A 26,987-nucleotide genomic window follows, 5' to 3' on the forward strand; every position below is an offset into this window, starting at 1 on the left:
GCAGAGGAAGCTGTGGTGCAGCTGAGGCTAGCAGGCTAGCTGCTCTCCCTGACTGCAGAGTAGAGCAGAAGGGGAGACTGGCACTGGGACTGCAGTGTTGCTGCTAAAGCTGCTGCTGCTGCAGAGCCTCATTGTGTTCAGGCGTCCTTCCTGAGCGTTTTCCTTCTGCTGCTTCTGCTGCTACAGCTGCGTTGGTAGCTCGACTGACATGCACAGGCAGAAAGGCACAGAGAGGGAGGGGAGATGCAGGGAGAGGAGGGATGAAGGGATGAGGGGGAGGGATGGTGGCTTGTGTCCAGATAGAAAGCCACACCCTCCTTGCTCTTATACAGGAAGGAGACAGAGTTTAGTTAACCCTTCCCTCACTCCTGCAGACTTCAGTCTGTCTCTGAAGGACATCTGAGTTCTCCAAAACTAAAACTTATACATGTAATGCTGAAATATTATAAACATAATCAGATTCTCTTTGTCTGGGGGAAGCTGCCAGCTATGAAATCTGGGTTGATATGATGCTGTAATAGTAATATGTGTTGCTGGCCTAGAGGATCAACAGCTTCTGTAATGGGGAAGACCTATTAGTGTGTGTGTGTGTGTGTCCCAGATGTTCCACTAATCAAAGGATCTCACAGCTGCAGCCCTGCCTGCTTCTGTAAAATCTGTGAGAGGAGGAAGCTTCCTCTTCGTCCACATCCTTCCCTCATCTGTAAAACAAATGGCTCGCAAGCACACACACACACACACACACACACACACCATCACCCAAGCCCCTAATTCTGGGCACACACTTCCTCTACTACACAATCAGCACGTATATAATTACACACAGATTGTTTCTCCAAAGGAAATGTAGCCCCTTTCCCACCACAACCCACACAACATTACCCTAAACCCAAAAATATTGAGCTGCCATCAAAAACACGAGAGCAAAATGACACACTCTCAGCCCCACTGTGCATTTTTGGGGGTTTTGCTTTGAAAAACAATCCATTCTTTCTTTGTGTGTATACACTGAATGAAGCAAAGCAAAGTGCTGCTGCTCCTGAATGGGTAGAGATGTTTTGGTGTTATCTGTGCACATGTGTGAGATATGTAATATACATAGGCATATGCACATTAGTGGTTATGTGCCACTTTACAGTAAAGGAACCAAACATGTGGCTCACATCACAACATTTTTTTTTTATATATTTCAGTGTGCTATATGTGGAGCTGACACTATAGTGCGCCAGCCGAAACAAGGAGGGTCTTAATGATTCAACAACCACACAAGAGACATGACTTAAAGCAGGAACTAAACATGGGTCAGAAATAAAAAAAAAAACTCTTTTCATATCCTTTATCAGTTTTGTTGTCCAGCTTGGAGCGGTCATTAAAAGTTAATGGTTCATTGACAGTTAAGAGTAAACAGTCTGAAGGAGGATTGATGATTGTTTGAAATAAAGCTCCAGAAAGAGTCTGAGATAAGTGACACAGGAGCTGAACTGCAACAGATACAAATCTTTAATGCTATAATAAGATTTCTAGGATGATTCCGTCTAGCCTCTGCTCAGCTGCAACATCTCATCCCTGCAAGCTAAATCACTCACTGTGAATTTAGTTTAATAAATCAGCAGCTCAGTGAAAGTCTCTTCCAGCTACAATAAGGCTTCAGATTTCTGTAAGTCCCTGCACTGGGTTACAGTAACAGTGTCAAAGGGATTTTTTTTTTTAGGAGTCAAAGAGTAACTCAACAACAAGAGAGAGGTAGATTGGCCACAACCAGTCAGAAAAATCTTTGGGACATGAGTCACAGAAACTGTGGCGCACATCAGCAGCCAGCAGTTTGACTTGACTTGTGAAAGATTTGCTGGGTAGTTTCTGCATACCACTGGATCTCAGTGGAGCTGTGTGTTTGAGTGTGACATACATTAAACTTAATATTGATTTAATATTGAGCATATCTTTTTTTACTGCAAAGTCTTACAGAACAACATAAAGTAACATTTCACCTAATCCCCACCCAGCCTGCCCAGCTGTGCTCTTGTCCGCTCCAAGGCTGCAACTCTATCCTGCCCCAGTGTGTGTGTGTGTGTGTGTGTGTGCGTGTATTAGTTCATTGTGGGGACATATCTTTTCACTCTGACACATTTGGAGGACCCACACTGCTCTGCACATTAAAACCTTTTTATTTGATAGTTTTAGAGATTACATTGCTTGCTGAAAATATCCAGGGTATATATCAACTGTAAGTCAATGCAATGTCCTCCAAAGTGACAAAAGCATGTCTGGGCATGTGTATGAGTCTGTGTGTGTGTGTGCTGCACCTTTGTTTTCCCCAGCTGCCACTCTTTCTTGGCTTTGTCATGAAGTGCAAGGAGCTCCAAGCAGCTCTGCTTCTCGTCAGAGCGCACTCTGTTCTGCGCAATCATCTTGTACCTGTGGAAACACACACACATGACATGAATGTATTTACAACCAGGAAGCAGAGACCTTTGTGTTGTACAACAAAATTAATTTGATCTCCTTTAATATCTGGCCACTTGTTGGCCAAATTACCTGCTGTAAAAGTCCTCAAAGGTTCTCCGGACAGGGAATCCAGCCCTGCGAATCTTTACTGTTTCAAGCATCCCAGAGTATCTCAGCTGGTTCAGGACAATATCAGGATCAAACTGGTTGGGCTTCTGTAGGGACGCACAATAAAACAACATTAATAATAATGTGGATCAGAGCTAGTGAGAAAACACACACACACATTTAGAGAGTCTTTGCTTTCACTGAGAGATGTCAAACAGTAACATGAAGAGCTCAGTGTTTATAGTATTCGATTGCGTCACTTTTTTCTTCATTAGTTTGGCACTGGAGGCGGGCCTACAGAAATCAGCAGATGTGTTGTTATAGTGTGGAAGTATGTGCTCTATAAATATAATCTCCATTCAGGGGACACCTAAGCACTGTAGGCACACCCATTCAAAAACTACTAAGTCAAGTTAAACTTGAACTAAAAAGTAAATTACCACGGTGTGTGTGCTATCATTTTACATTAACAATCAGGTTACTAAAGAGAAAACACACACCGTCAGAGGGAAACCTGAATAGTATTGAGCAAGACCTTGCCAGCCAGGGAGGCCTTTCTATCTGGAATAATCAACTGCATTGTTCACAGTTCACTCTGTGTTACCAATAATCCTCAGGCCTACTTATCAGAGAGGATCTGTGATGTCTGCCGCCTCTGTAAACAGCGTGCCTGATCACTTAGGTCCTCACGAAGGCCATTTGTCACCATCCAGTACTGGATAAGCCCTGCACAGGACCACTGCATTCCTCAGTGTCAATCTAATTACAGGCTAATATGAAGGCTAGGATACAAAGGCGCTCGCATGCTTGCATGTGTTCATGTTCATAATGAAACGCACATGCATAAACGTGCACCCCTCTGAGCTCTGAACTCTGCTCTTTAGCAGGGGATTTAGGCAGATGAAAGAGGTGCGACACTTGCTTGAATGAAACACACGCTGACCCTTCCCTCAGTGACATTTATTCCAAGAAAAGCAGGCGCATGTAAATCACAAAAATACACTGTTTACTCTGTATGTGCACGCATGTAATTACATCAGAGGATTGTGCGTGCCATTCTCTTATACTGCAGGATTAACGGAAAGAAGGGCTTGTTCCAGGTGAGCGACGAATGCGAGGCGGGGACAGATGAGAGAGGACAACAGAAAAAAGAAAAAAAGGATAAGAAGAAAAAGTGCAGGTGGGCAACAGCACAGTTTCCACAAGTCAGAGGGAAGGGTGTGGAGCTGAGAGAAGACACTTATACTGTGTAGAATAACAACAATGACAGGGAGAACATAACCATTCACACAGAAAATAAAGAAACATAACCAACACTCTCAATGTCTAATAATTACATAGTAGTTATGTGTAAAGGGCACAGCGCTGTGGTAAAAAGCAGTGGAGTAATAGAGAGCTAGTCAATAAATGTCCTGCTAGCCGCAAGACAGCCAGAGCACTGTGGTCTTATCTTGGCATTCCACTGATGCAGCCAGATCAGCGGAGCATCAGCCAAGCCGCTGCAGCTGGAGTGACCAGCAGTGACCTCTGACCTTTGGTAAAGAGGCCAAAATGGCAGGAATGTGCTGGTACATAGCTCTTTTATGTGAAGAAGTACAATGAGAGCTTTTTCATTACAGCTGGAGAGCGGTATGAGTTTATTAGTAAAGAAAATTTGTAGTTTAAGTTTTTTTTAATGTGGATAAAGTACATGACTTTGTGATAATGAGTGTCACGACACTGTAAAATGCCTTTTCCTTTTAGTAGGAGTCATAAAGCATGGAGACAGCAAGCTAAATATTAGCTTATAATATCAAAGCAAAGGGAGCTATGAATAGAATTGAAGAGGTTTAAGTTCACAGGCACTGACCTTGACAAGACCTGGCAGGGTTGCTGACATTTTGTGTGTGTCTGTGTGTGTTTGTGTGTGCAATGAAATTTGCATGACCTACCTTGTCCATGTTTGGTTTGATGCAGCGTACAAAAAAGGGATTGGAGGCACTTAGTGTTGCCATCAGGGAGTGGAGTGAGTCCTGAAACACAGCAGCAACAACAGCATAAACTGAGACTGCAGAAATGACAAACATCTCATGGAGTTTATCTTGAAGTACCTTTGCTGCTACAACACACATGTCAATAAAAGCTGAAATCTAGATTTGTTTAGTACCGTAGGTTATCTACATATCTAAGCTTTGCATTACTACACGCTATTAATGTTTTATAGTTTCCATCTCTGGCAGGATTACTCAGCCTATATTTACCCAGGGAGACACACATGTACAAACACACACTCTGAGGACCCTTGAACCTCACAGACTCTTCCAGCCTCGCTTTCCTCCCTGCCTCAGACAGTCTGTCTCCAGTGAGGCCTGGCCTGGCAGAGCTGAGCGTGATTGGCCCCTGGTTGGCCCCTCTCTGCCCAGCCATCAACCCTAATCCCCTGGCTTTAGGAACTGCAAGCCGGGGCAGCCTGCCAAAGTCCTCCCCTGCTCCTTCTCTCCACACGGCAGTTAGGACATGCTAAGCTAAACCCCCACCACCACCCCCACACACAACCACATATTTCACACAGCCCATCAACCATCATCCTCTGCAGATCAAATACACAGACAGCATTATCCTCTCTCTCTGTGTCTCCATGATTTCAGCCCCTCATGTTCTATCTGTGACCCCACGCTCACACTCATCATACCAACATAACAAGCGTAATGTTAGGAGTGATCAGCAGCAGCACATGGGAGACAATTAACTCATTGTAAGTGATGACAAAATCACACAGCAGTGAGCGCGGAGTGATATTTAGGTCACACAGAGCTTCAGTCTCACCCTGAACTGAGAGCTGACAGTGGGCTTGCGTCGGGCCGTGCCCATCTTCAGGGTCTCGTCTCCATTTCGACTGCCAACGCGCTCAAAAAGGTCATAGATGAAGTCAAGCCTGCCAGAACAGGATGAGTGATTAGAGACACGTATTCATAAGAGCTGATTCAGGCAAGGTGAGGCAGGAGTGTGCTCACCTGCTGTCTTTGAGAATAAACAAGATGTCATCTCTGAAGGTGTCTCTGTTCTTCTCCAGGATTCCACGCACGTCATAAAGCACCTAAACAGGTGAAAATGAAAAGTAAGAGTTTCCACATGGGCAACTGGTAGCATAACAGTCAAACTATCTGTCAATATCTGTCACTCTTAGTGTTTACACAGCATTATTAGCTCAGTCTTTGCAGATTTGAATTAAATATGTCCATCTATATGCAGTATTTCTTACTTTTACACTGTGCATGAGGTGTGGTGTGGGCTCTGTTCAGCATCAACATGGCATTCCTCACCCACCCTGATTGTATTGTGTCTGTTTGCAGCTTGTTTTTTGTGTGTGTGTGAGAGAGTGAGCTTATAGCTTTACAGCTTTGTGTGTATACTCCACTAAAATACCCATCCCCCCCCACTCCTCAGCCTTCAGGCTCAGAACAAATCCAAACTTGACAGCACGTGCATACGTATAAATCACAGAAACACCACTTGGTTTTTCTATCAAATAGACTCAACTCTGTGTGAGTCACTTTAAGGTTTGTTTACTAGAGGCAGTCCCAGCCCTCTACAACCCACATGGGGCCATGTGTTGGAAAATATAAGTATTGTGGTCTGTCACAAGAGACAAGTATTCTTTTGATCCTTTTTGAATTGCTGAACACATTTGATACTGGTCAATTTAAAAAGATAATTCTGTGAGTTAAGAAAGTAGCTTTGTTTTCTGTTAAGTGCCTTTACACTTCTGATTCCAGAGCAAGAGAAAGTGTTGAAAGAGGCGGAAGTCATGTTGACAGCTGCAGCTATGTGAAGTGAGAGTCAGTCTGCTCGCACAAAGACAGGCTCTCCAAGATTTTTGGTTGTAATGACGTCACTTACACAACTTTTGGGTGTGTTGTCTTTGTAATTACATATTTAAAGCTTCAGACTGCAACAGTTTATTTTAAACAAACTGAAACTTTGTTGGCTTAAAAAATGATATTTTAAACAGACAAACATCATGGTTTGGCTCTTGTTATTGACACATATATTTTTAATATAGATTCCACTTTATGAAAAGCTGTTTCTACTTACAGTATGTGCCCATGGGCTATAGTGATGTAGTTGTAGCTTTTTTTTCTGTTCATGTCTGACCAACAAAAGAGTTAACTTGAATTACCTCTGGCACCACAGTAATCAAATCTATGGGAAGATGCTACAATTTCCCCTCAAGTAAACTCACACAGCAGCAGTTCATGTAACAGAAAGAGCTTTCAGAGAGGCGACTACGCACTCTAGAGAGGCAGAGAGAGAGAGAGAACAACTGGCTGGCCTGCCTGTCCTCTCTGGAACAGGTCATTACCATAGTCGTCCATGCCAGGCTTGTGACTGAGCTGCCACTCTCACACTGAGGAGACCTTGTCTGAGTCAAGCTAATAAAGCCATTCTTTATGAAAAGGCGAATCCCTTGCTCCACATCCCATTCAGTTTGTCCCTCTGCCCTGATCTCTTTTTGCCCTTTACTGGATGTCCATCGATGTCATCACGTAAGCAAAGGACGGATAAGATGCTACCATGAAGCTGATTCTCTTAAGTCATGAAAAGGGAGACATCCTGTAGGAGATTTTGGCAAAGGAGATCCCAGTGCTCATCCAACAACTACCTCACTTCACTGCACTATTAATTTCATTCTGTATCTGTGTGTGTGTAAGTGTTGGTAATTACCTCTCCAGCGTAGTGCTTGATGCCAAACTGGTGGTCAGTCACTCTGGGCTTCACATAATATGGGTTTGTCTAGAGAGAGAGGACAAAGAGACCACAGATTTTTAGAAATGCTGTCCATGTCTACTTAATTAGCTATAATCCATTTAAGCAGCACACATAGTACATTGAGTTCTCTAAGAGTTCAACCAAGTGGTTGGTAGCATAGATCCAAGGCTGCAACAAATATTTTTTTTTCATTAATGTGATCCTAAACAATAGACAGATATCACTGAGTGTGTGCTGTTGTACACAACTCTAGCTCTGTGAAAAGGAGGAGTGGCTTGGAGCAATTGGCACAACAGCACATAGAGTGAATGCTATCTTTGTGATGTCCTGATCTTTCACAAGGTCTTAAGAAGATCCATGATGACATGGTGACATCCAAACTGGAGGGTGCTCCTTCTCACAGCATGGTGGAGAAGTGAGTGAAGTTAAACATGACAGAGAAAGTCCGGGAGATGATACGCCCCCACTGATGTGATCCATGACAGGGTGATGAGCAACATGACGGTACACAGACCTGAGTGTCGATACATTTACTTACAAAATGAAAAATGACCAAGCTGTGGGCTCCTGTGTCTGGTACTGATGAGATGGACACTTTGCACTTCATCCAACACGCACTTTATTTACCTGATTGGGCAACTTTAGACCAACCTTACGATAAAGAGGGAGCTCAGTGGCTGCCATTTTGACAGTGATCTGGACTACTTTCTGTAGGTCAGATTGTCTGTTTTGTTTGCTGAGCTGTTCAAATATTATGAGGAGAGTGTGTTCATTTTGTTTTAAGTGACAGATTCACACCCCAAAATCAAACAGTAATCTCACAGAAAATGACAGTATGTTCTGTTTCTAATGATCATTACAAAAAACGGGTTTGTGTTATTCATTTATGGGATTCCATTATCAAAATTGTTGTTGAGTAACTTTATGTCAATCAAATAACTGTTATTCAACACCTTTCGCCTAATGAAAGACAAATAGTCTCTAATCCTCTGATTGTGGCCTTATAAAACGTAACATTGGATCAGACACCTCAGGGAGAGGTCAGCCAGTTCTGAGGTCTCACTCTCGTGTTTTTCCCGTCATAGAAAACTCTGTTGGGTTTTCTGAGAACACTCTTTTCTCCTGCACACAATGCTGATCAGACCCACAGAATGGCTGATCACATTTCAGCTTTGTTGTGTTCGCATGTGAGAGCAGTCGGGGGCGTGTACAAGTGCTGCACAGACGCCCTCAATCGCAGCAGGCAATTCACCAGCCAGGTTTTAACTCTTTGAGGCCGTCTGAGCTGGTGGGTGGTGAAGGCATTTCCTCTGCTGGGGTTAAGGAGCTTTGGTGGAGGGATATAGGTCATTTTTATGGCTTTGTGAAAGTCTGGGTGTGTGAAAGAGCTGCATGCGTGTGGACTCACTGCGTGCCGGCTGTGCAGTTTCTCCAGAAGGGTGTAGTCGGTGCCTTTGGGGAAGCGACTTTCTTCATTGATAAGAGCCAACATGCCCAGTTTCTAAAGGGGGGAGACAGACAGAGGAGCAGAGAGGGTGAAGTTTACCGCAGTCATGATGGAACTAGTTATAATCCCATTGGGGCACATCTGGCAGCTTTTATTACAACAATACATCCAGGAAACTGCAAAGTAATTCATTCAATTTTCTCTTTTATTTATAAAGAGTAGGTTCAGTGAGCAGGAACAGAGTTTGGCAAGGATGTGTAGATTCCTACAGTCACACTAATGCAGCAGCAATCATATAATAAAAAAGATATCAAAGTGTATATGCAGGGATGCAATGATTGCATGATTGATTGTTTTTGCTCCCTCTGAACTTTCCAACATTGTGATTTCTTGTGAATTCTTTCAGACACAAGCCCACCTTTGTAGAGGCTCTGTTTTAGCATTATTATAACTACGGTGGTAAAATAACACAAATTGACTTCATGCTTTGCTTCAGCCATACCTCCAACCGCTGACTGGTGTACATTACTGTGCAAACAACACGCAAAATGAGACTGTGTAATGATAGACTGGGAGATGGGAGTCAGTGTAAGCACAATGTGGCGTCTGGGGCAGCCCGCTCTGGCTGGTGGTTAGCGGTCGCTCATGCTGATGACTTTGCTCTCTCAGGGTTTGACTGTCTGTTACCTTTTCTATGAGATCCAGACACTCTGCGTTGTCCATCCAGTCTATGGCTTCCCACTGGATCCCCTCCCTGTAAGCACAAACACAGACACACCTTATATATATATATATATATATATATATAAATATATATATATACACAACAACCAGGAAGACACAATGGCTGTATTATCCTGCAGGAACATGTGATGAAATGAGCCATGTCCAGGCTGCTGGCCCATTATGCTCGAAACAACTGTCTGTGGGAGAGACTGAGCCAAAAGTCTGGCAGTTTGCCTGCATCGTCATGAGGACGCCCAGCCCCCACCTCCAGCTCTATCTGTCTTCAGCACATGCCAAATCTAGTATTATTTTAAACATGTTGTTTGGACATGTAAGAGTTTTTGACCTGTTGTACTCCAGCTGCTCCAGCGAGAAGATGTGTTTGTTGAAATACTCCTGCAGTTTCTCGTTGGCATAGTTGATGTTAAACTGTTCAAACCGGTTCACCTACAGAAAGAAAGAACAGCCTGTAACATCAGCTCTGTAGACATAAGACATACAAAAACTAAGCCTAATATTTGTATTGTATGTTTTCCTTTGTTCTACAGCTCTCTATTGAACTCTTTTCCTTTTTCTACAACAATACAAATAATATCAATCTGTGCACGTATCTATGATTGGCTTTAAAGAGGTGGTGTACAAACAACTGTGACACTCTGAGGTAAACACAGAGAGACTTTCACCCTTTGGTGAAATAATATTAAAACAATAGAAGGACTATGGAGCTCAATCATGCAAAAAACAATAAGCAAAACACACGTCTGACTCATCTTTTATTTATTTACAAATAACATGTATCAATGGCCATTTTAATTAGCGCCATAAGTGCTCATAATGTTGGAAGTGCTAATTTTCAAGTAGTCAAAATATGTTGTTTCGGAAAACAGTTTCATATCAGAATCAAAAACTCGCTTTCCTCTGACCAAAGAAAACAAATGCTATCTGATGGTCACCACAATCTTATTATCTTAATTTGAATGTTTAAATTAATATTCATAAAACATAAATGCAAGTAAAATATCTTTTAGATACATGAAAGCCAAAAAAAGTTGTATGGCTGTCTCTGATGGAAATTAAAAAACAATAATAATATTTCAACTAGTTTTCACCTCAAAGTTCTCAAAGCCAAAGATGTCCAGGATGCCGATGGACTTGAAGTTGTCCTTCCCCTTGATCTTCTGATTGATCCTCATTATGATCCAGGAGAAACACTGAGAATAAAGCGCCATGGCGACAGAGTCCCGGGAGTCCACTGCCTGCAGATCATGACACAAAGAGATAGATGTTACCATGGATACCAAGCCAGGCATAATAAATAATAATGGAAACGTATCCCAAACACAACATATATCAACACATGGCACACATTTCATCAGCTTTATCAGACAGAGGTTAAAGAGGTTAAAAACACTGACATGATGGTGTCAGTGTGTGTGTGTCTTTCGTGAGCGGAGTGTGTCCATAAAACAAATAGCGGTTTGCAGACAAAGGTGTGTTATGTCAGCGCCTGTCTGCACTGAAGACAAAGTGTGTTTCCACAACAGACAGTGTCGTTTATCAGCTACATATCTGAACAGTGACGCACTGCAAGCGAGATGTGCTGTGTGCAAAAATTCAAAAAGATGCACACGCTTTCACAACTGCCTGATCTAGAGTAGATGTTGAAGAAATGACGCCTTCTCAGAGACACAGACAGAAGCAGAGGCATCTCTCTCTATATATTAATTTATACTTTTACTCTGCTACATTACAGGGAAGTCTGTTGCTATTTTACTGGACTGTTTTTTTGACCGCCACAGCTTAAATCTGTGATTGACAGTTAAGAAGTATGATTGTGACATTCATTTAACACCAGAAAATCATCATCTACTTGTGATCAGCTGTGCCAAGTATGATTTTCTCTAAGGTCAGCCAGACTTCATCCATGTACGGGTATAAAAAGCTCAAGCTTGCCAGCTACACTTCCTCTGCAGGTATTGTGCTTGAATTGAAAACAAAACATGAGTGTGTACTGTATTTGGGGAGGGAGTAGGGGAGGCAACAATGCCTCTGGGTTTTTCAGTAATCCATCATGCCCAGTCACCTCTTGCAACCAGCGGGTGTGAACAGAGTGCTGGTAGTTCCAGGATCTTCGTCACAGTGGTGAGAAGAATGGCCGTTTGTTTGGCGGGATGGTGGTGGTGGTGGGGGGGACTACTGCAAGCAGGCAGTCGTGAGGGGGAGTGACCCCTGGCCGTTGTGAGAAGAAGTCATTCTTGCTGATTCCAGGACTGGAATAATGAACTCTATTAAGAGACAAGTTGCTTCAAAGGCCAGGCAGAACCAGCAGCAGCAGGGTGACAGCACAAGTTCTTTGTCCGGTGATGAAAAGCTTTCTTGTGGCTTCCGTGTCCCTGCGATAATAAGTAAAGGTCCATCTTGCATATTTGCTGACGTATATGAGAAGGAGTGGGCTGGTAGTCTGAGGAGGACTGTGTCAGACTGTTCTAGTGGCATATGTTGAAAAGGATAACACACGCAGATGAAGATGTGCAAAAGCAGAGAGAGAGAGAGACAGACCAGTGAATTATGATACCAGCATGTCTTGGTGCCTGGCTGCACTGCCTCCAGAGGACAAAACTCTTACTTCACCCCCAAGTCACTGGGTCTATTGTGCTTTTGACTCAGATCACTATCACGATGGCTTTATTGTGCCTGGAATCTGGCAGACAAAAAGCAGGAAATGGCTGGGAGTCACGCAAGGGATCTGGAGAGACATGTGGTGGAGAGCGCTGGAAAAGACTCTGTGTGTATGTGTGTGTGTGTGTGTGTTTGTCACCAGTACAGGAGAGCGAGAAGAGAGGCTGGCTGTGTATTTTAGTGCTGATATCTTAAATAAGACAGTTGTGTGAGTGCTTTGCATGGTGCTGTTACCTGCTCCACAGTGAGAGGGGAGCAGATCTCCTCTCCTCTAAGAATCATGGAGCGCTGGGTCAACACCTCTGACAGCTGGAAGGAGTCCAGTCCGAGCAGCTCGCTGACATTACTGACCACTGAAACACACACACAGAGACATACACTGAAGTGTAACTAATACAGTGCACAGACAGTTCAGGTGACTCCTATTGATGTCAAACAACAGACATGACATATAGACAGCGATCCTATAGTCTGTGGGAAACTCTACTCTGTTGGCTGGGCTGTAGTTCAGAGGTTCTTTGGAAAACAGGTCAGACGAAGAAGTGAATCAGAAGTCTGCTTTAGAAAATAAACATTTTCTACTATAAAATCCATCAGAAACAACTCGTTAACTACAATTCAATAAGAAACCCTGCACTCATTTCCTGCCTGGGCTTCAAATCCCTCATACACATTCCTCTTCTGACAAAGGATAAATAAACTTGTTTGGATTTCTGTCAGTAATGATAGTCTCACCACATGGCTCATGAGGTTGAAAATGCTACTTTGGCACAAACGGAGAACATATCTGGAAAAGACTGTGCTATCACAATTAAATAAATACTTTCCAAAGGAATAAGTCAATTCAGTGACATGTTAATCTAAGTGTGTGATTTCCAAATCATTTCCTAAAGATTTTCTAGGAATTGTCAAAGAAGTAATAAAGATATTTAATAGTGAAAGAAACCGGAATGCTTAAGGTCTTTTCTTCAGTTAATATGACTTTCATTCATGCGTATGATTGCCTGTGATTTATTTTCACTTTCACATTTTTTACTTGACCCATAATTACTTTTGAGGAAACTTCCAAGGGAAACTGTTCAGAGATGACAGAGATAAAACGCATGCAGTCTCTATCCAGTAATGCAGTGCACGCTGGGAGTGTGTGTAACACTTCCATTAGTGTCAAACAGCAGTTTTGTTATGTATTACTGCCTTAATTCCTCATTTTACCTCCTTTGGAAGTGATCTGAGCTCCGCCAGCTGTCATAAATTCAATGTTTCCCATCTGGAGGACGGCAGACAGCAGCTTGAACACGTCTCTGATCTCCTCCTCTGTGAACTCCATCACTTTCAGTGCTTCCTAGAACAGTTAAAGTTACACAACAGGTCACAATGAAGGATCTGAAAACATGCTATTAAAGTCACCACAGCAGATACTTTTTATTTATCAGTGGAGCTATAAAACACTTTATTCTAAGCATACTTTAAAATATGCCTCCAAACCCAACATGACAAACTGAAATCAAGTGTTTCCTCAGGGCTCATGTTTTCCGACTGTGTGTGTGGTGGCTTGGTTGTTTGGGTCATGGCGCCCTCTGGAGGTTAAACACACACTGTGCAGGAGAGCGTATTTTTCTGCTCACCATCACGCTGTTGAAGAGCTGCTTGTCGTCCAGACTGTTGTCCTGAACGCAGCCTGACTGGCTCAGGTAGTGATACGACTCCGGACCTTCAGACAACAGGTACATGTCTGCAGCACAGAGAAAAGAAAGAAAAACAATGTAATGTGTAATTTGTAAAGCTATTAATTCATTTATAACTATGACAGGCTTTGGTATTTAAGATCCTCCAGGAATGAATCTTAGATGAACAAAGATTACCTTTCTACACAACATTAAAAACCAACCTCTGTGGTCCTTGTCTGCCCCTGCTAAAAGTGCGTAGAAGATGTGGTAATTTTTCTCCCCAGGATTTTGTCGGACCACGCGGTTCTAGAGAAAAAATTGGGTTAGAAAAACTTTCACATGGATTTCATAACTGCATGGATTTTGCTGACAACTCTGGACACAGAAAATTACAACACAAACGTACTTTTTCCAGCAAATCTGATAAATGAAGGTCAAGGAGAACATTGAAACATCACAGTGTACAACACAGTACAGACATCTGATGTGTTATGTATGAGTACATTTATAAAGGATACAATCGATGATGCAGCCGCCCTGGATGTTTCCGTTCTGAGAAAAGTGGAGCTGAATGAACTTCCCAAAGCGACTGGAGTTATTGTTGTATACAGTCTTAGCATTTCCAAAAGCTTCCATGATGGGACTGCAGACAGAGAAAGGGCAGTCTTATGATCTTGTATTTGTATTTTCACCACTGCTACAGAGACTGATCTTAATACAGATTCAGCATCACTTGTACTCATCTACATCACTGCTACTATACATTCTGAGTATGTAAGTATGCAAAAACGCTGACTCCTGACTTCTTTCTGCACAGTACCTGCTCTGGACGAGGGCCTGCTCCACCCTGGTGGTCCTCTCTGACAGTGGAGTACCGGCTGAGTTCTGACTCATCACTGAAAGAAACTTCAGCAGCAGCTTGGTGCTCTCTGTCTTCCCAGCACCGCTCTCCCCACTGACAGGAAATACACAACACAAAGCTTAGATTAAAGACAACATTTCAGAGGCAAAACTCAAGCGAAGATAAAAAGAAATTAAAGAATCCACAGTGTGCTCCTGTTTGGTTAGGACCTCACCTGATGAGAACACATTGGCTGTCATGTCTCTTCCACAGGCAGCGGTAGCACTCATTGGCCACAGCAAAGATGTGAGGAGACAGCTCCCCCATCTGGTGTTTGCTGTACAGGTCGACTGCAGTGCTGTCATACAGGCCTGCTATCTGCTTGTAGGGATTCACCGCTGCCAGAATCGAACCTATGTTGGTCTGAATCAAATGAAGAAGAAAAAGCGGAATAAGCAAGAAAGTGAGTTACGCAAGAAAACTGCTGCAACTCCTACAGCACCTGTAGACAGCAATACTCTTAAACTACTGCATCTGACCTAGTTTGCAGTTCAGCTGCTAGTATTTTAGGATCCTTTGGTCCTGCTCGGGTAATGCGCTTTGGGAAAAAGTGCCTCTCAAAAGTGTGTTTGTGGGTCATCATTCCACAATGATACCATTCTGTGATTCCACGCACACAGAGCGGGTGAGCCCTCTGAGATGAGATTAGGAGGTAGGATTTCCAAAGACACAGCTCCCATGTGTCTGAGGGGCCATGATTATTTTAATAAAGCCTGGATAAAGTTTCAGCGATTTACTGAGAAAGCAAATCTGTGAGTGAAACAAACAACTCCAGGAATATTTGTTTCAATGGATACTCTCACTTTATTACTGCCAGTTTCTAGTGTATTTTATAAACCTATCCTCAGCCCTAAAGAAAACACATTTACAGCAAGTGTGTGCAGTGAAGAGTGAGGTAAAATAACAGTTTAAATGTTTTTTTGCCTGTCATGAGGAGATGTGGGTCGCTTGCTTCTCATTCAAATTCAGCTGTACTTCAACTGTATCTTATTGTTGTGTTGCTTTTTTTCACTTCTTTTACGTTTGTTTATGACTTCCCAAGTTTCCACATACACCTGTGAGTAACACAACACTCCCACAGCTGACATCGACCTGATGGTGGTACACGTCAACATGCCCACAGACTTACATAGATGTTGTCTTTCTGGTAGCGCAGTAAGAGGTTGTGCATGATGGCGGCTTCATGCAGCTCTGCCAGCGTGGACATGTCCTCCACCCCGTGGATGCTGCTGGGGTGCATCGGGAACACCGTCTCTCTGCTGAGCTCCTCCTTCTGTAGATAGATTACCTGCAACAACACACACACAGTATCCACGTTTAAGTCATGCATTTTATTGTAAATCAATAAGAAATCTGAACCCTGTTAATTCAGGACATCCATGCTGAAACAGTGCACTCATGATCAGTCACCATCACACATTTTGCCTCATCATCAGTGTAGTACGCCGTTGATGCAGTACACAAAAATAATGGCAAACCTTGAAATAACATACTGCTCATTCATTTTTGTGCTGATTGAGGAGTGGAGAGGCCAAGAGGCAGAGGCGCTGAGAATAAACCATAAATTGTGCTGATCAAGTAATCGATTGATTGACTGATTGTTTAAATACAGTGAAGGCAAACTACACCGACAAAGCTAACAAAGGCTGTGAACAGTCAGCTGCATCTGAGTTTCAGTAACATTTATTCAGAAGTTGGGCAAGTAAGATCAAGATGTTAATCACACTTCTGGCATGACATCAGGCTTGCACTGCATGCTCTGGTGACAGGCAGGACTAACTGAGGTGGGAAATGACAGATTGGATCTCTGATGTCTGCCTGTCTGTGCCTGCTGCCGGCATACCAGTCTTTGCCTAGACCTCTCAAAGTACATTAGTTCAAATGTGACTGTCCTACGAAGAGGCACATAAGATGCTATTAAAGACTCACTGCCTATCAGAACTAGACATGACAGAACAGACAAGCTACGACGTGATGGTCACTTGATGGGAAGCAGATCAATACTGGTGGACGAGAGGCTGGGATTGTGGCGTCCCCGTGCATTAGTCCTGGCTCTACTGGTGTGTTCAAGTGTGTCCCAGTTGGGAACAGACATTGTGTTTCAGTGAAATGCTGAGTTAGCACAGACAGTAAGCTGTTGATGGGTCAGAGGAAGATTTAGTGAAGATTCTTTAAACATGCATGTTCTGTAATGGACTGCACTGAAGTGCTGTGTAGAGATTAAAAGGAACTATACAAACATTTTCAGACACTTGAGGGCAGCTGAACCGACTCTGACCAGCAGATGTGATAAAAATCCAATGCTGACTTTGTCATTAGCTCTTTATTCTTCTTTACTACACAGGCTGCTCTTCTCCAGCATTTAGGAGGCCTGATACTTTGATATTTTGAAACCCCGCTAACCCAATGTATATTACTTAGCAGTCAGATCAGGTAGATAGCTTTCAGAAACATAAACACCCACTTCTGGTTCTGGATTGGGTCTTATCGGTCACTGTATGTGTCCTTTTCTGTTGTGATACTTTTCCATAAAGAATCAAATCACCGATTCCAATTTATGTTTTGGAGGGATTCTTGTATTTTATTATTTAAAACTGTGATAAACTTTGTATCCAGACAGGGACCATTCTTCTTTTATAATTTCATTCTAAAACAATATATTCACATAGATTTGGAGCTTGGAAGGATTAAAACATTTTTTTGGGAGTGGTGAGTTTCAAATGCTTGTTGTGTGGTGTACAAACAATGAGCTAAAAAGCATTAATCGCCCATTACAGCTGTGTGGAACCGCAGATGGTGATGAAATATCTGTGGATTCATAAGAAATCCTTAAGATTGCCTCTGTTGTCAAATCAAAAGACACTCCCTGCACTAAGTGCCAAAATTATTCACAAATCTTCTCGAACTGCAAAGGTCTGACCAGAGCTGCGTTCCTGTAAGTCTGAATGTTTTAAACTATCATTAAGTCATGTGTGCAGTTTCTGTATGTTTATCTAATGCACTAACTAAAAAGAATCTGTGTAAATATGCCCACATGATTTATGTCTCTTATCTGGGAGCCATGTCCATTTCAGACGGCCATTAGATAAATGGGTGTATGCTGAAACAAAAGCACAATAACAAATCAGTCATCAGTGGGTTGCTGTATGTTTTTGTGGTAATAAGGTTTGTAAAAGGATGAAGGCCTCCGGGAGGAAAAGCAGCACATGTGGTGATGTCATTCATCGAGCGGGAGGTTGCAGATTTGTGTCCAGATGTCCTAAAACATTTGGCTTTTAACACCAACCTCTCCTCCAGATTCACTCTGAGGGCCTCAGCGACTAATAAAAACAGGCTTTTGACTACTTTACATCCTTTGTCAGCATTCAATCACAATAGTCATATCTACTACCTTGGCCTTAAAATAAAACCTGCATTTGATAATTATTCAGAACAACTGAAGTGTACTGATATTCTGTAAAACAGCCACCTTCTTGATCCGATTTCACTTTGTGTTGACAGTAAAGACAAGACTTCATGTCAAACACCCCTTCAAACAAACCGCAGAGAACCACAGTACATCCCCTGCTTGTGTTAGCATTCTTTACATTCCCCGCAGCACAAGTTCAAAGTGGCACCGCGTTAATACAGGTTAACAAACCAGCAGCCGCAGAACAGGATTACACTCTCAATATTATCACCTCAAGTTTCAAAGGAAGAAAACAAACACACAATGCACCACTCACAAAAATATAACACCATCTGTTTGTATGTGCTCACTGGTGTTTGTCTCTTTGTACATTATGAAAGCTTACTGAGCATGCCTGAGGGGACTTTTTCATGCCCAAAACATCAGAGATACTCAGTAACCAAAGGGGTTTCACATTCCTCTGACTCCACTGTGGTCTTGGTTTCAATGTTGGTTACATTCCTGTGATCTAAGTCACTAAACATTGGCTGATATCTACCCATCTCCTTATAAGTTTGTTTCCAAATCATTTCAATCATTTCTAAATCATCACTGAAGCTGTGGATGGGATGGAAAGATAACTTAACACTACCCAGACATACAGTACATTTACAACGCCTAAGTCTCTATGATGTGCACTAATGATCTGTTGTGTCCACTGTTACAATCAGCCATGCAACAAGAAACGGATAAACATGTGAAATCACCTTTAGATCTGTGAATTTGAGCACAGAATTCATGTCATGACAAGATCTCCTCCTGGCCGTCAGTGCCCAGAAGCCTTTCAACAATTATCACAATGTTTCTGCCACACAGCTTTAGCAATGTTAATGACCTGAGTGATGTAATGACATGCCACCTACAACAGCATGTGATTCATGATTGATTAGTCCTTCACACTATAAATCAATCCTGTCCAAATGGAGCCTGGTGTTGACACTAGCAAGCTATGCTGTTGGCCACATGGACGGACAGTGTCTATCTGTAGTGTGTCACAAAAAAATCATTAAGGTAATTTGAAAATGGATCTAATTTGCAGCATAATGTTAGGTAAGCCATGAATCAAATTGTAAAGTTCTTTTGTTTCCTCTGAACCACACCCTGCTGCTGCCGTGCTTTGTTCAACCAGCTCCACTGAATATTCACATGGAGGTGGAGTCTGTGCACACTCTGTGCCTCAGAGGTCTTATGTTGCAGTGTCTGATACATTCAGGCCTTTAAGAGTCACACGTGGACAGACAGAAATCACAGAGTTGTGGATACAAACACAGTCTTGTTGTTTATCGTCCTCCCTCTTTTTATTTAAGTCTGTCTGACTCCCTCTGTCTTACAGTGAGTCCATCTGCTGCTGGGGGATCCCACCCAGAACCAGGAAAAAAGGGAGAATGAGAAGGCAGAAAAAAATAACAGAAAAACATAACAAATCTTTATAATGTCCATGAAAAAAATCCAAATACTCATGGTGATGTTCCCATAAAGCAAATCAACATGTTGTTCACCACACAAACTTGCTAACAGTAATGTATGTGTGATTGTGTTATTCCTGCGAGCTCAATCATGAATGCCTGTCACTCACACATAAAAGACCTCATAATGGCTCCATTGACTAATTATACAGAAAAGGCTGAGGGGCCATCAATGACCTATTTTAAACCACAGAGACTGTATGTCTGCAGGCTGTGGACAGCTTCAGGATTCACTCTGATTTCTTTTCTTGCTTATGGGATAAGGATAATTTGTTGATATAGATTTTTTATTCAGTTCATTATTTTTTTTTATTCATTACGACAAGGAAAATGCATTCAAGTTTATTTATTTATTGGATATCCTTACCATGACTTTAGGGCTGCAACTAACCATTTTACTATTGATTAACATGACCCTTGTTGATTTATCAGTGATTTTTTTGGCTTAAATAAAGCTCAATAACACATAAATTCATAAAAATAGTACAATAATATAATTATATGATTGTTGTTTTCACTGCTTAGGATCATCTTAGGTTACCAGACACTGGTTAGGTGTTTAACATCAACCTATTGTTCAGTAAGAAAGATGACATCACTCGCAGTAAGTATTTGGTTCAGGTGACAGATCCTCTTCCTGATTTTCTTTTACCCCTCTGGGGACAACTCTCAAACTGTTAATCCAGCTGGTACCATCTGGCCATAAAATACACACACACGCACACAGATACATGCACTCATACACACACCGATGAAGGCTGATATGACTGTTAACGTGACAGGAGCCAGGTCAGCCGCTGACTCTGCTATAGAGTCTCACTGTGCACTCAGGCTTAGGCCTGTACTTTACTGTGAGCACTGAAGCAATGGATAATGGTGCAAGTGGAAAATGCCGCCAAGATTCATTTATCATAAGCTTTTAGACACGGTGCATCAATGAAAGAAACAGGCAGACTCGGAGACACATACATGCACATAATACCCTCTGCAAGAAAGACAAGCAGGGTTAAATAAAAGATGGTGACTGGATCAGGAAATGCCGATAAAGCTCAGAAGATATGTTGTCCAGGAATGGGGGATCACATAAGGTCAGCCAGGGATCCTTGAGGTGGAGACGGTCTGTTCCTCAGTCTCACATTCCTGTCATTCTGGCTGCAGAGTCTTTAGACTTGGAAAGAGAGGAGTCACCCATATGCCTGGCCCGATAACCAACATCCTGAGCTCACATGTCAAGATCATATGAGACAGTTCAGCAGCTTCAGCTGCAACAAAGAGTTCCAACTCCTAGTCACTAGAAAAACATGCCAGCACATTACCCTAATGTTATTTTTTTAACTCCCACTGAGGGTGGCGAAATGTTTTTAGACTCAGAGCTGCAGCCCTGTCATATTTCATCAGTCAGAGTCATCCCTGCCCCCTTGACAACATGGTCGACTCCTCACTCTGCAAGCATCCCCACCACTGACCACAGAAGCATCACGGAACATACAAAAAGGGCACATGGGTGAGTTCATAATGTTTCCCCTCATGACTCTGCTGCTGCAACACGCCACCCTGCAAGAAGTTCCTTTTTTCAGCACACTACACAAACACACACACAGTCACACACACTGTGGATGAGCTACTGTGAAATTTCTTATTCATGTGATCACTCACTTGTGGTGCAGATGGCCAGCAGGGTGAGATCTACAGATAACACATAATAGATGGGAATACAGATTATTGATGGTGCAGTCATGATCTAGGGTTCTGCCTGTGCTGCTTCCCAGATGAGAGAAAGGAAAAATCTGTTCAACACCACCACCCATTGTGGTGTAGTCTGACTGCAGAGCTAAAAAAGTGTGCTCTGTGCAGTGCACTGAGAAAAGTCATGAATTTCTTCCTGAAAGAAGAGCTGATATGGATGGGAGTGTATCCAGTGTTCAGAGTCCGATTCTTGTTATTGCCCCACTCTGCACTCAGCACTCACATGGCCGGTCATCATTCCTTTATGAGGATTCATAAAGAGATGTCAGCTGAAGACTTTGTTAGGTTCAATCAGAGAGTCCCGTTGTGGAGTAAGATGTTAATGATATTTGGCATCCAATTTGGGGGAGGATGACAGCGTGCATGCAAAGCTAAAATCAGTGTTGTCAATATATACAAGCAAGGTGCACAGTAGGTCTGCAGATCAGCATGTGCGGGTCTAGTGTGACATGAACAGGTCCTCCACAAAACAAACAGGCTGAGTAACAGTTCCCGTTGGCTTTAAAAGTCAGTGAATCCACATGTTTTGACAGACAAAAAAAAAAAACACTGAGTATAAAAAGTGCTCAATAGGGAAACCTATGACTATTGTCCATCTTTATATACAGTCTATGGACTGGTGCACAGGGTTTATTAGGCATACCACAAGATAAGACCAACTGTTTTCAGTCTGTGATGCAGTATATGGATATCTAAACAAGAAATTATACTATCAGTAGCTCTCTCTCTCTCTCTCTCTCTCTCTCTCTCTCTGTCTGTCTCTGACAGGATTTCCTCCAGACACAAAGACCACCATTCGCTGCCAAACAGATAAGCTCAGGCCAATGACTTGTCACAAGAGCTCCATTCCTGTCATTCTTGCTTTTTTACAAAAGGTGTTGATCCCACTGCAGACCCCTCAGATGCAACACATGTGTGCAAACAATTAGTTCTCTCACAATGGGCCTTTTGATTGTAGGTTAACAGGAGTTTGCGTTGATGCTTTTAGGGTGTCCTTGCAAACACTGAATCTATGAGAAGTACCTCATGGTGCTGGGAAAGTTTGGAAATCAAGAGGCAACATTAGTGAAAAAGAAGTCATCTTACCTTCCCATAGTCAGTGGTGAGCACCAGACAGGAATCATCAGAGGAGCTGACGGTGGAGGGGAGGAGCTGCTCTTTGTGTCTCAGCCAGACACGGGCCCCCTGCAACACAAAAGCCAGCACAACATCCTCAGCATCTGGACACAGGGCTCATACCGGAATCATTTGTTTCACAGAGAAGTGGTGCACATTTGCATTACAAGCAAACATCTACACTTGCTTATGTGACCAGTAGACTAATATACTGGTCATTTACATAATATGAAAGGCCGGGGGAAGAGGTACAATTACAGCCTCTGGTTTTCTTCTCTCACTGTCTTTTTCCTTCTTCTCCTCTTCTCCTGCCATGTGCCACATAGCCTCTGCCTTTTAGAGGAGAATTGTCGTTTGCCAGGCTGCCTGCGTGCTGAGTTTCAACTACCACACATAGTCATACACACTCAGTAACATTGACTGGCTCCTTTACTCCATAAAACAGAAGATCATGGCCCAGAATGAGCTTTTGCCACTTTAGCAAATCAATCAATACAAATGCTTTCTGCCCCTCACACTTTCGTCTCGTCTGTATTTCAGTCCTGCAAACCACAACACACTTCTTGCCATTATCCCAATGATCAGATCCTGGTTCCAGACAGACATTAACACCAGTGCTGATCTGGGTGGTCTGATCTCCTGTGTTTGTGTATCCATGTGGAGTCTCTGACCTCAGACATGTTTGTTAGCAGCTCAGTAACTGAGAGTAATAACAGGAATCTGAGGCTGATTGCTCAGATGAACTGTCATTTCCTTACAGTGCTGGAGGTACATTCATACAATAGGCTGTGTTTAGGGATGAGAAAGCGTCTGTGCAGCCCGAACATATCCGACAGCTGACCTTTGGACTTTTAAGAGGGATTCTGAAGAACATTTGACACTGAAATTAGCACATTTTAAATGCACTTCAACACACAACAAATCAGTCAAGTCCAATGCTACCCAAAAACATATTATCTAGACGTTAAAAAGCGCTTATGAAGGTCACAATGTGGTGAGACCAATTGCTGAGTGACTGAATTAGAAGCTAAGATGTCAAAGAGCTGAACAAAAACATGGAGGAACACTCACAAAGGAGCAAAAATCTATTTGCAGAGCTGATTCATCACTTTTGCTCTTCAGCAGACATATCAATCAGTAAATTCAGCATAAATCTAGCCTACCTTCAAAGTTTAATTTACAACTTTTATTTATTTTATTAAAAATAAAGCATTTTTGTGAAATTGCATTTTTATAGGACCAACTAAACACCATTAATCATCACAAGTGTCACCACTGAGGTGGTCAGGCAAGCATGGAGCATAAGCAAATTGTGGGTGCAACAGAGCATAAAAACCAAAGAGATCAATATGCATGGATTCCACTAGGAAACCTTATACAAGGTCACCACTCCCAGACATCAATCCTCATTAACTATTAACAACAGGCTGCCACGTGTGCACACACACACACTCTCATCCCTGGTGCACAAATGTGTTTGTGCCACCAGGTTCAGCACAAAGATCAAGATCCTTTTGTTTAATATCTATTGGTATGAAATGTTGAAAGATTCAATAAAGAATGATTTCTTTATAGAGTTCAATAAATGACTTGCTCAGAGTGATGAATGTTCTCTGATCTTTTTGCTCAAAGCGTCAGCCAGTCTAAAAAACCCATGTCCATCATCAGGGATTTTTTTTCTTCCTTCAGTCGGCTAATGGAGCACAGCTAAATGTGGCCCTCAAACCACCGGGGACAGCAGTGAGTGGGATAAAGGGGGTCGTGTAAATTAGGAGGAGGCTGGCGGGAGGAGAAGGGAAAGAGGAAGGGTGCAGGCAGCTGATAATGTCCCGCCTCCTATTGTCTGGAAATAGGCAGACAAACAGAAACATCAGGACACAAATATAACTAGAGGTACTCTGCAACACGTGGCACACATTAAAACGGTTTTACATGAGAGGACTGGTACATACCAGTGACCGACTGTATCTGCCTGGTACCAGCCAGGCACGCACAGCCAAGCTGGGAAAATCTGCTTCACGTGCAGAGATTAATGATGTTTACTCTATAGATTTTAAGAAGATCAGTTGGCGTTATGTAACAGTGGTCTGAACTCAGCAGAATACTGCTGCCGCTCTTCATCTTAAAGAGGTTCTTTGTACTCATGAGTGTAAAGGTACAGCTTATGGAGCACAGCTAGAAGAATCAGGCGTATGCTATAATAATATGTACAGTAGATACATGAGACAGCGGGTAAGAGCACTGGGTTGGCTCATAATACTGTAATTTTCCACACCTCCTCTGGTTTTGCTTCAATAAAGAAATTTCAGTGATGCAAATTCTGAAGGAAGATTTTCCAAGTCTTGAATAGTTGAGCTGCTGAGTCAGCGTTTCAGAGGTTTTCCACTCATTTGAACAAGTTCCTCATGAAAAAAGATGCTTACTCACCATCTAATAAAAACCTCTAAACAGCATGCTCATTGCACACACACTATATATTTTTAAAACAGCAGAATTCACATAAAACTTCAATGAATGAATCAACGCTGTATGGTAAACCAAAAGCTGGCCCATAAAGACTAATGCTGGGTTGTCGTAATTTACCAGTGTCTGTGCAGACGCCACTCTAATCTAGTGGAAACAATACTGTATAAGACTGCTCTAACCCTATTGCACACATGCCTGTTTGTTTGCATCTTTGTATGTGCGTCTCTGTGTGCGTCTTAAGAGTCTGAAGCCAGAGGGCATAAAGTCAAGATGAACTGCCTCTGCAACAGATGGTCCAAACTAAAACTCCTCCCCCTCATCCCCGCCATGCTCAGGAGCTCTGCCACTAAGTCAGGACAAAAGCAACCACCTCTGAGTGACGGCTCAGAAGTTAACCAGGCGGAAATATCCCAAACAAAGGCCAGCTGGAACACAAAGGAGCATGGATATCAACTTGTGTTAAGTCCCCCTGAAATGAATTACCTGCTGCAGCACACTTAACCATTCTAACCCGGTGAAACCGGAAAAATGTACTAATGAAAACCCAGTGATCTCTGGGTTTAATTATTAGGTGTCAGTTAACTCCACACACTGCTCCTCTGGTTACCAGATGTTTTAATAGCTCTGTTGGCTGCCATGACATTTCCAGCTAAAGCTAATTTCAAATTCTTAATGCTGCATGTCAATGAGCGTGTGTGTAACACTGCTGAGGCAGAACCAGCTGACAATGGAAATCGGAGCCACCAAAACAGGCTGCACACGCTGGCGTCCCATCATGCTTTCTGACACGGAAACCACTCGAGCTGAATGATGTGATCCCAGCAGTAAAGGCTTAAGTTACAGGAGCTTGTATAATGACATGCAGCTCAGAGATTTGCTAATGAATGCCCCTTAAATATTTAAGGGCATACACAGTACGAGGTGCCATGGCTCTTTTTCTGCCCTCCAGCATGGCATGAGTGCAGCCAGTATCAGGTGATCGCATCAGCCCGAACAAAAGTAAGCTAATCAGCTCAGCCTGACTTGGACACGGCTGAACAATTACTTTTGATAAACTATTTTCTTGGATCATAAAGTTTGTTTTTAAGGAGTGGTGAATGAATGTCTGCCCAGCAGACACCAGCGATCATCTGTTGGTGCCGCAGGTAGGACTGATGCCCGAGTACATCCAGCTGGATTCCTGACAAGCAGATCATTTGTTACACGGGAACACAGGAAAGTATCCAGCAGCAACAAATTTGCCCAAAAGTAACTCTATCTGTTGCTGCTTTCACTGCTCCACCTCACATTTCCCTGCTGGTTCATTCATATTAAACAGTTATTTGTCTGGAATCGGTACAAACTCTCACTGACCAGCATTTATAAGCAGATGTGCAACAAAACAACGTGTTTTCATGCACAGGGTCGTGGTCCAGCCCTTCATTTACACCTCAAATACCAAAACATCATTACCATAACAATAGAGGACCATAAGGCCGAGTCAGCACACTGTGCAGACAGATGTGCAGTCCAAAGCATTGAATGGATGGCCTGCATTTAATAAGGCAAAGCAGCATATTGACACTTGAATGTCGCTATTGTATGTCTTCATAATAAAAAAAAGTCTGTGGTATAAATGATGCCATTCAAACGCACACCAAAAATATCATTCTTCTTTATATGTACATTTTGCTGAGTAGAAGCCCCCGTACTGGGGGTACAAGAACCAATCAACTGGTCACACAACAAACACAAAAATCTTTCATTTTAATACAATCCAAACAGTGGACGTGGAAATTTGAATGTCATATTACTTTTTATTCATGGTGATGATGGGCTGCTATTCTAGCAAGTCAAAATAAATCTGAAGCTGTTTTAAGGGTTTAACTCTTAACAGAGATGTTTACTGCTATGCTTGTTTGTCGCTATGCTCGTTTGTCCCTCAGAAAAAGTAGCATAGCCAAATTCTGGGACTGTAACTGTATCTCCTGATTGCAGAGAGAGTGGAATGAGGACTAGTCTGCCAAGTGGTTTGTGAGATTAA

At 42.5% G+C, this 26,987-nt stretch overlaps 1 protein-coding gene across 1 annotated transcript in view; it reads right to left on the minus strand.

The window, feature by feature from the left end:
* The window catches only part of myo10l3 (myosin X, like 3), a 44,008-nt gene that overhangs the window by 10,115 nt on the left and 6,906 nt on the right, over positions 1–26,987 (minus strand). The window contains exons 2-21 of the mRNA XM_028393331.1: positions 22,469–22,567; positions 15,852–16,010; positions 14,898–15,085; positions 14,642–14,776; positions 14,340–14,464; positions 14,228–14,241; positions 14,043–14,127; positions 13,780–13,886; positions 13,367–13,496; positions 12,389–12,507; positions 10,585–10,731; positions 9,822–9,922; positions 9,437–9,503; positions 8,711–8,803; positions 7,258–7,326; positions 5,547–5,629; positions 5,359–5,467; positions 4,485–4,565; positions 2,536–2,660; positions 2,304–2,415 (exon numbers count right to left, since the gene is read on the minus strand). Coding sequence (XP_028249132.1) covers positions 2,304–2,415; positions 2,536–2,660; positions 4,485–4,565; positions 5,359–5,467; positions 5,547–5,629; positions 7,258–7,326; positions 8,711–8,803; positions 9,437–9,503; positions 9,822–9,922; positions 10,585–10,731; positions 12,389–12,507; positions 13,367–13,496; positions 13,780–13,886; positions 14,043–14,127; positions 14,228–14,241; positions 14,340–14,464; positions 14,642–14,776; positions 14,898–15,085; positions 15,852–16,010; positions 22,469–22,567 — 2,148 coding nt within the window. The remainder of the gene's footprint in view (positions 1–2,303; positions 2,416–2,535; positions 2,661–4,484; positions 4,566–5,358; positions 5,468–5,546; positions 5,630–7,257; positions 7,327–8,710; positions 8,804–9,436; positions 9,504–9,821; positions 9,923–10,584; positions 10,732–12,388; positions 12,508–13,366; positions 13,497–13,779; positions 13,887–14,042; positions 14,128–14,227; positions 14,242–14,339; positions 14,465–14,641; positions 14,777–14,897; positions 15,086–15,851; positions 16,011–22,468; positions 22,568–26,987) is intronic.

Source organism: Parambassis ranga, chromosome 21 (genome assembly GCF_900634625.1).
Source record: "Parambassis ranga chromosome 21, fParRan2.1, whole genome shotgun sequence".
NCBI lineage: Eukaryota > Metazoa > Chordata > Actinopteri > Ambassidae > Parambassis > Parambassis ranga.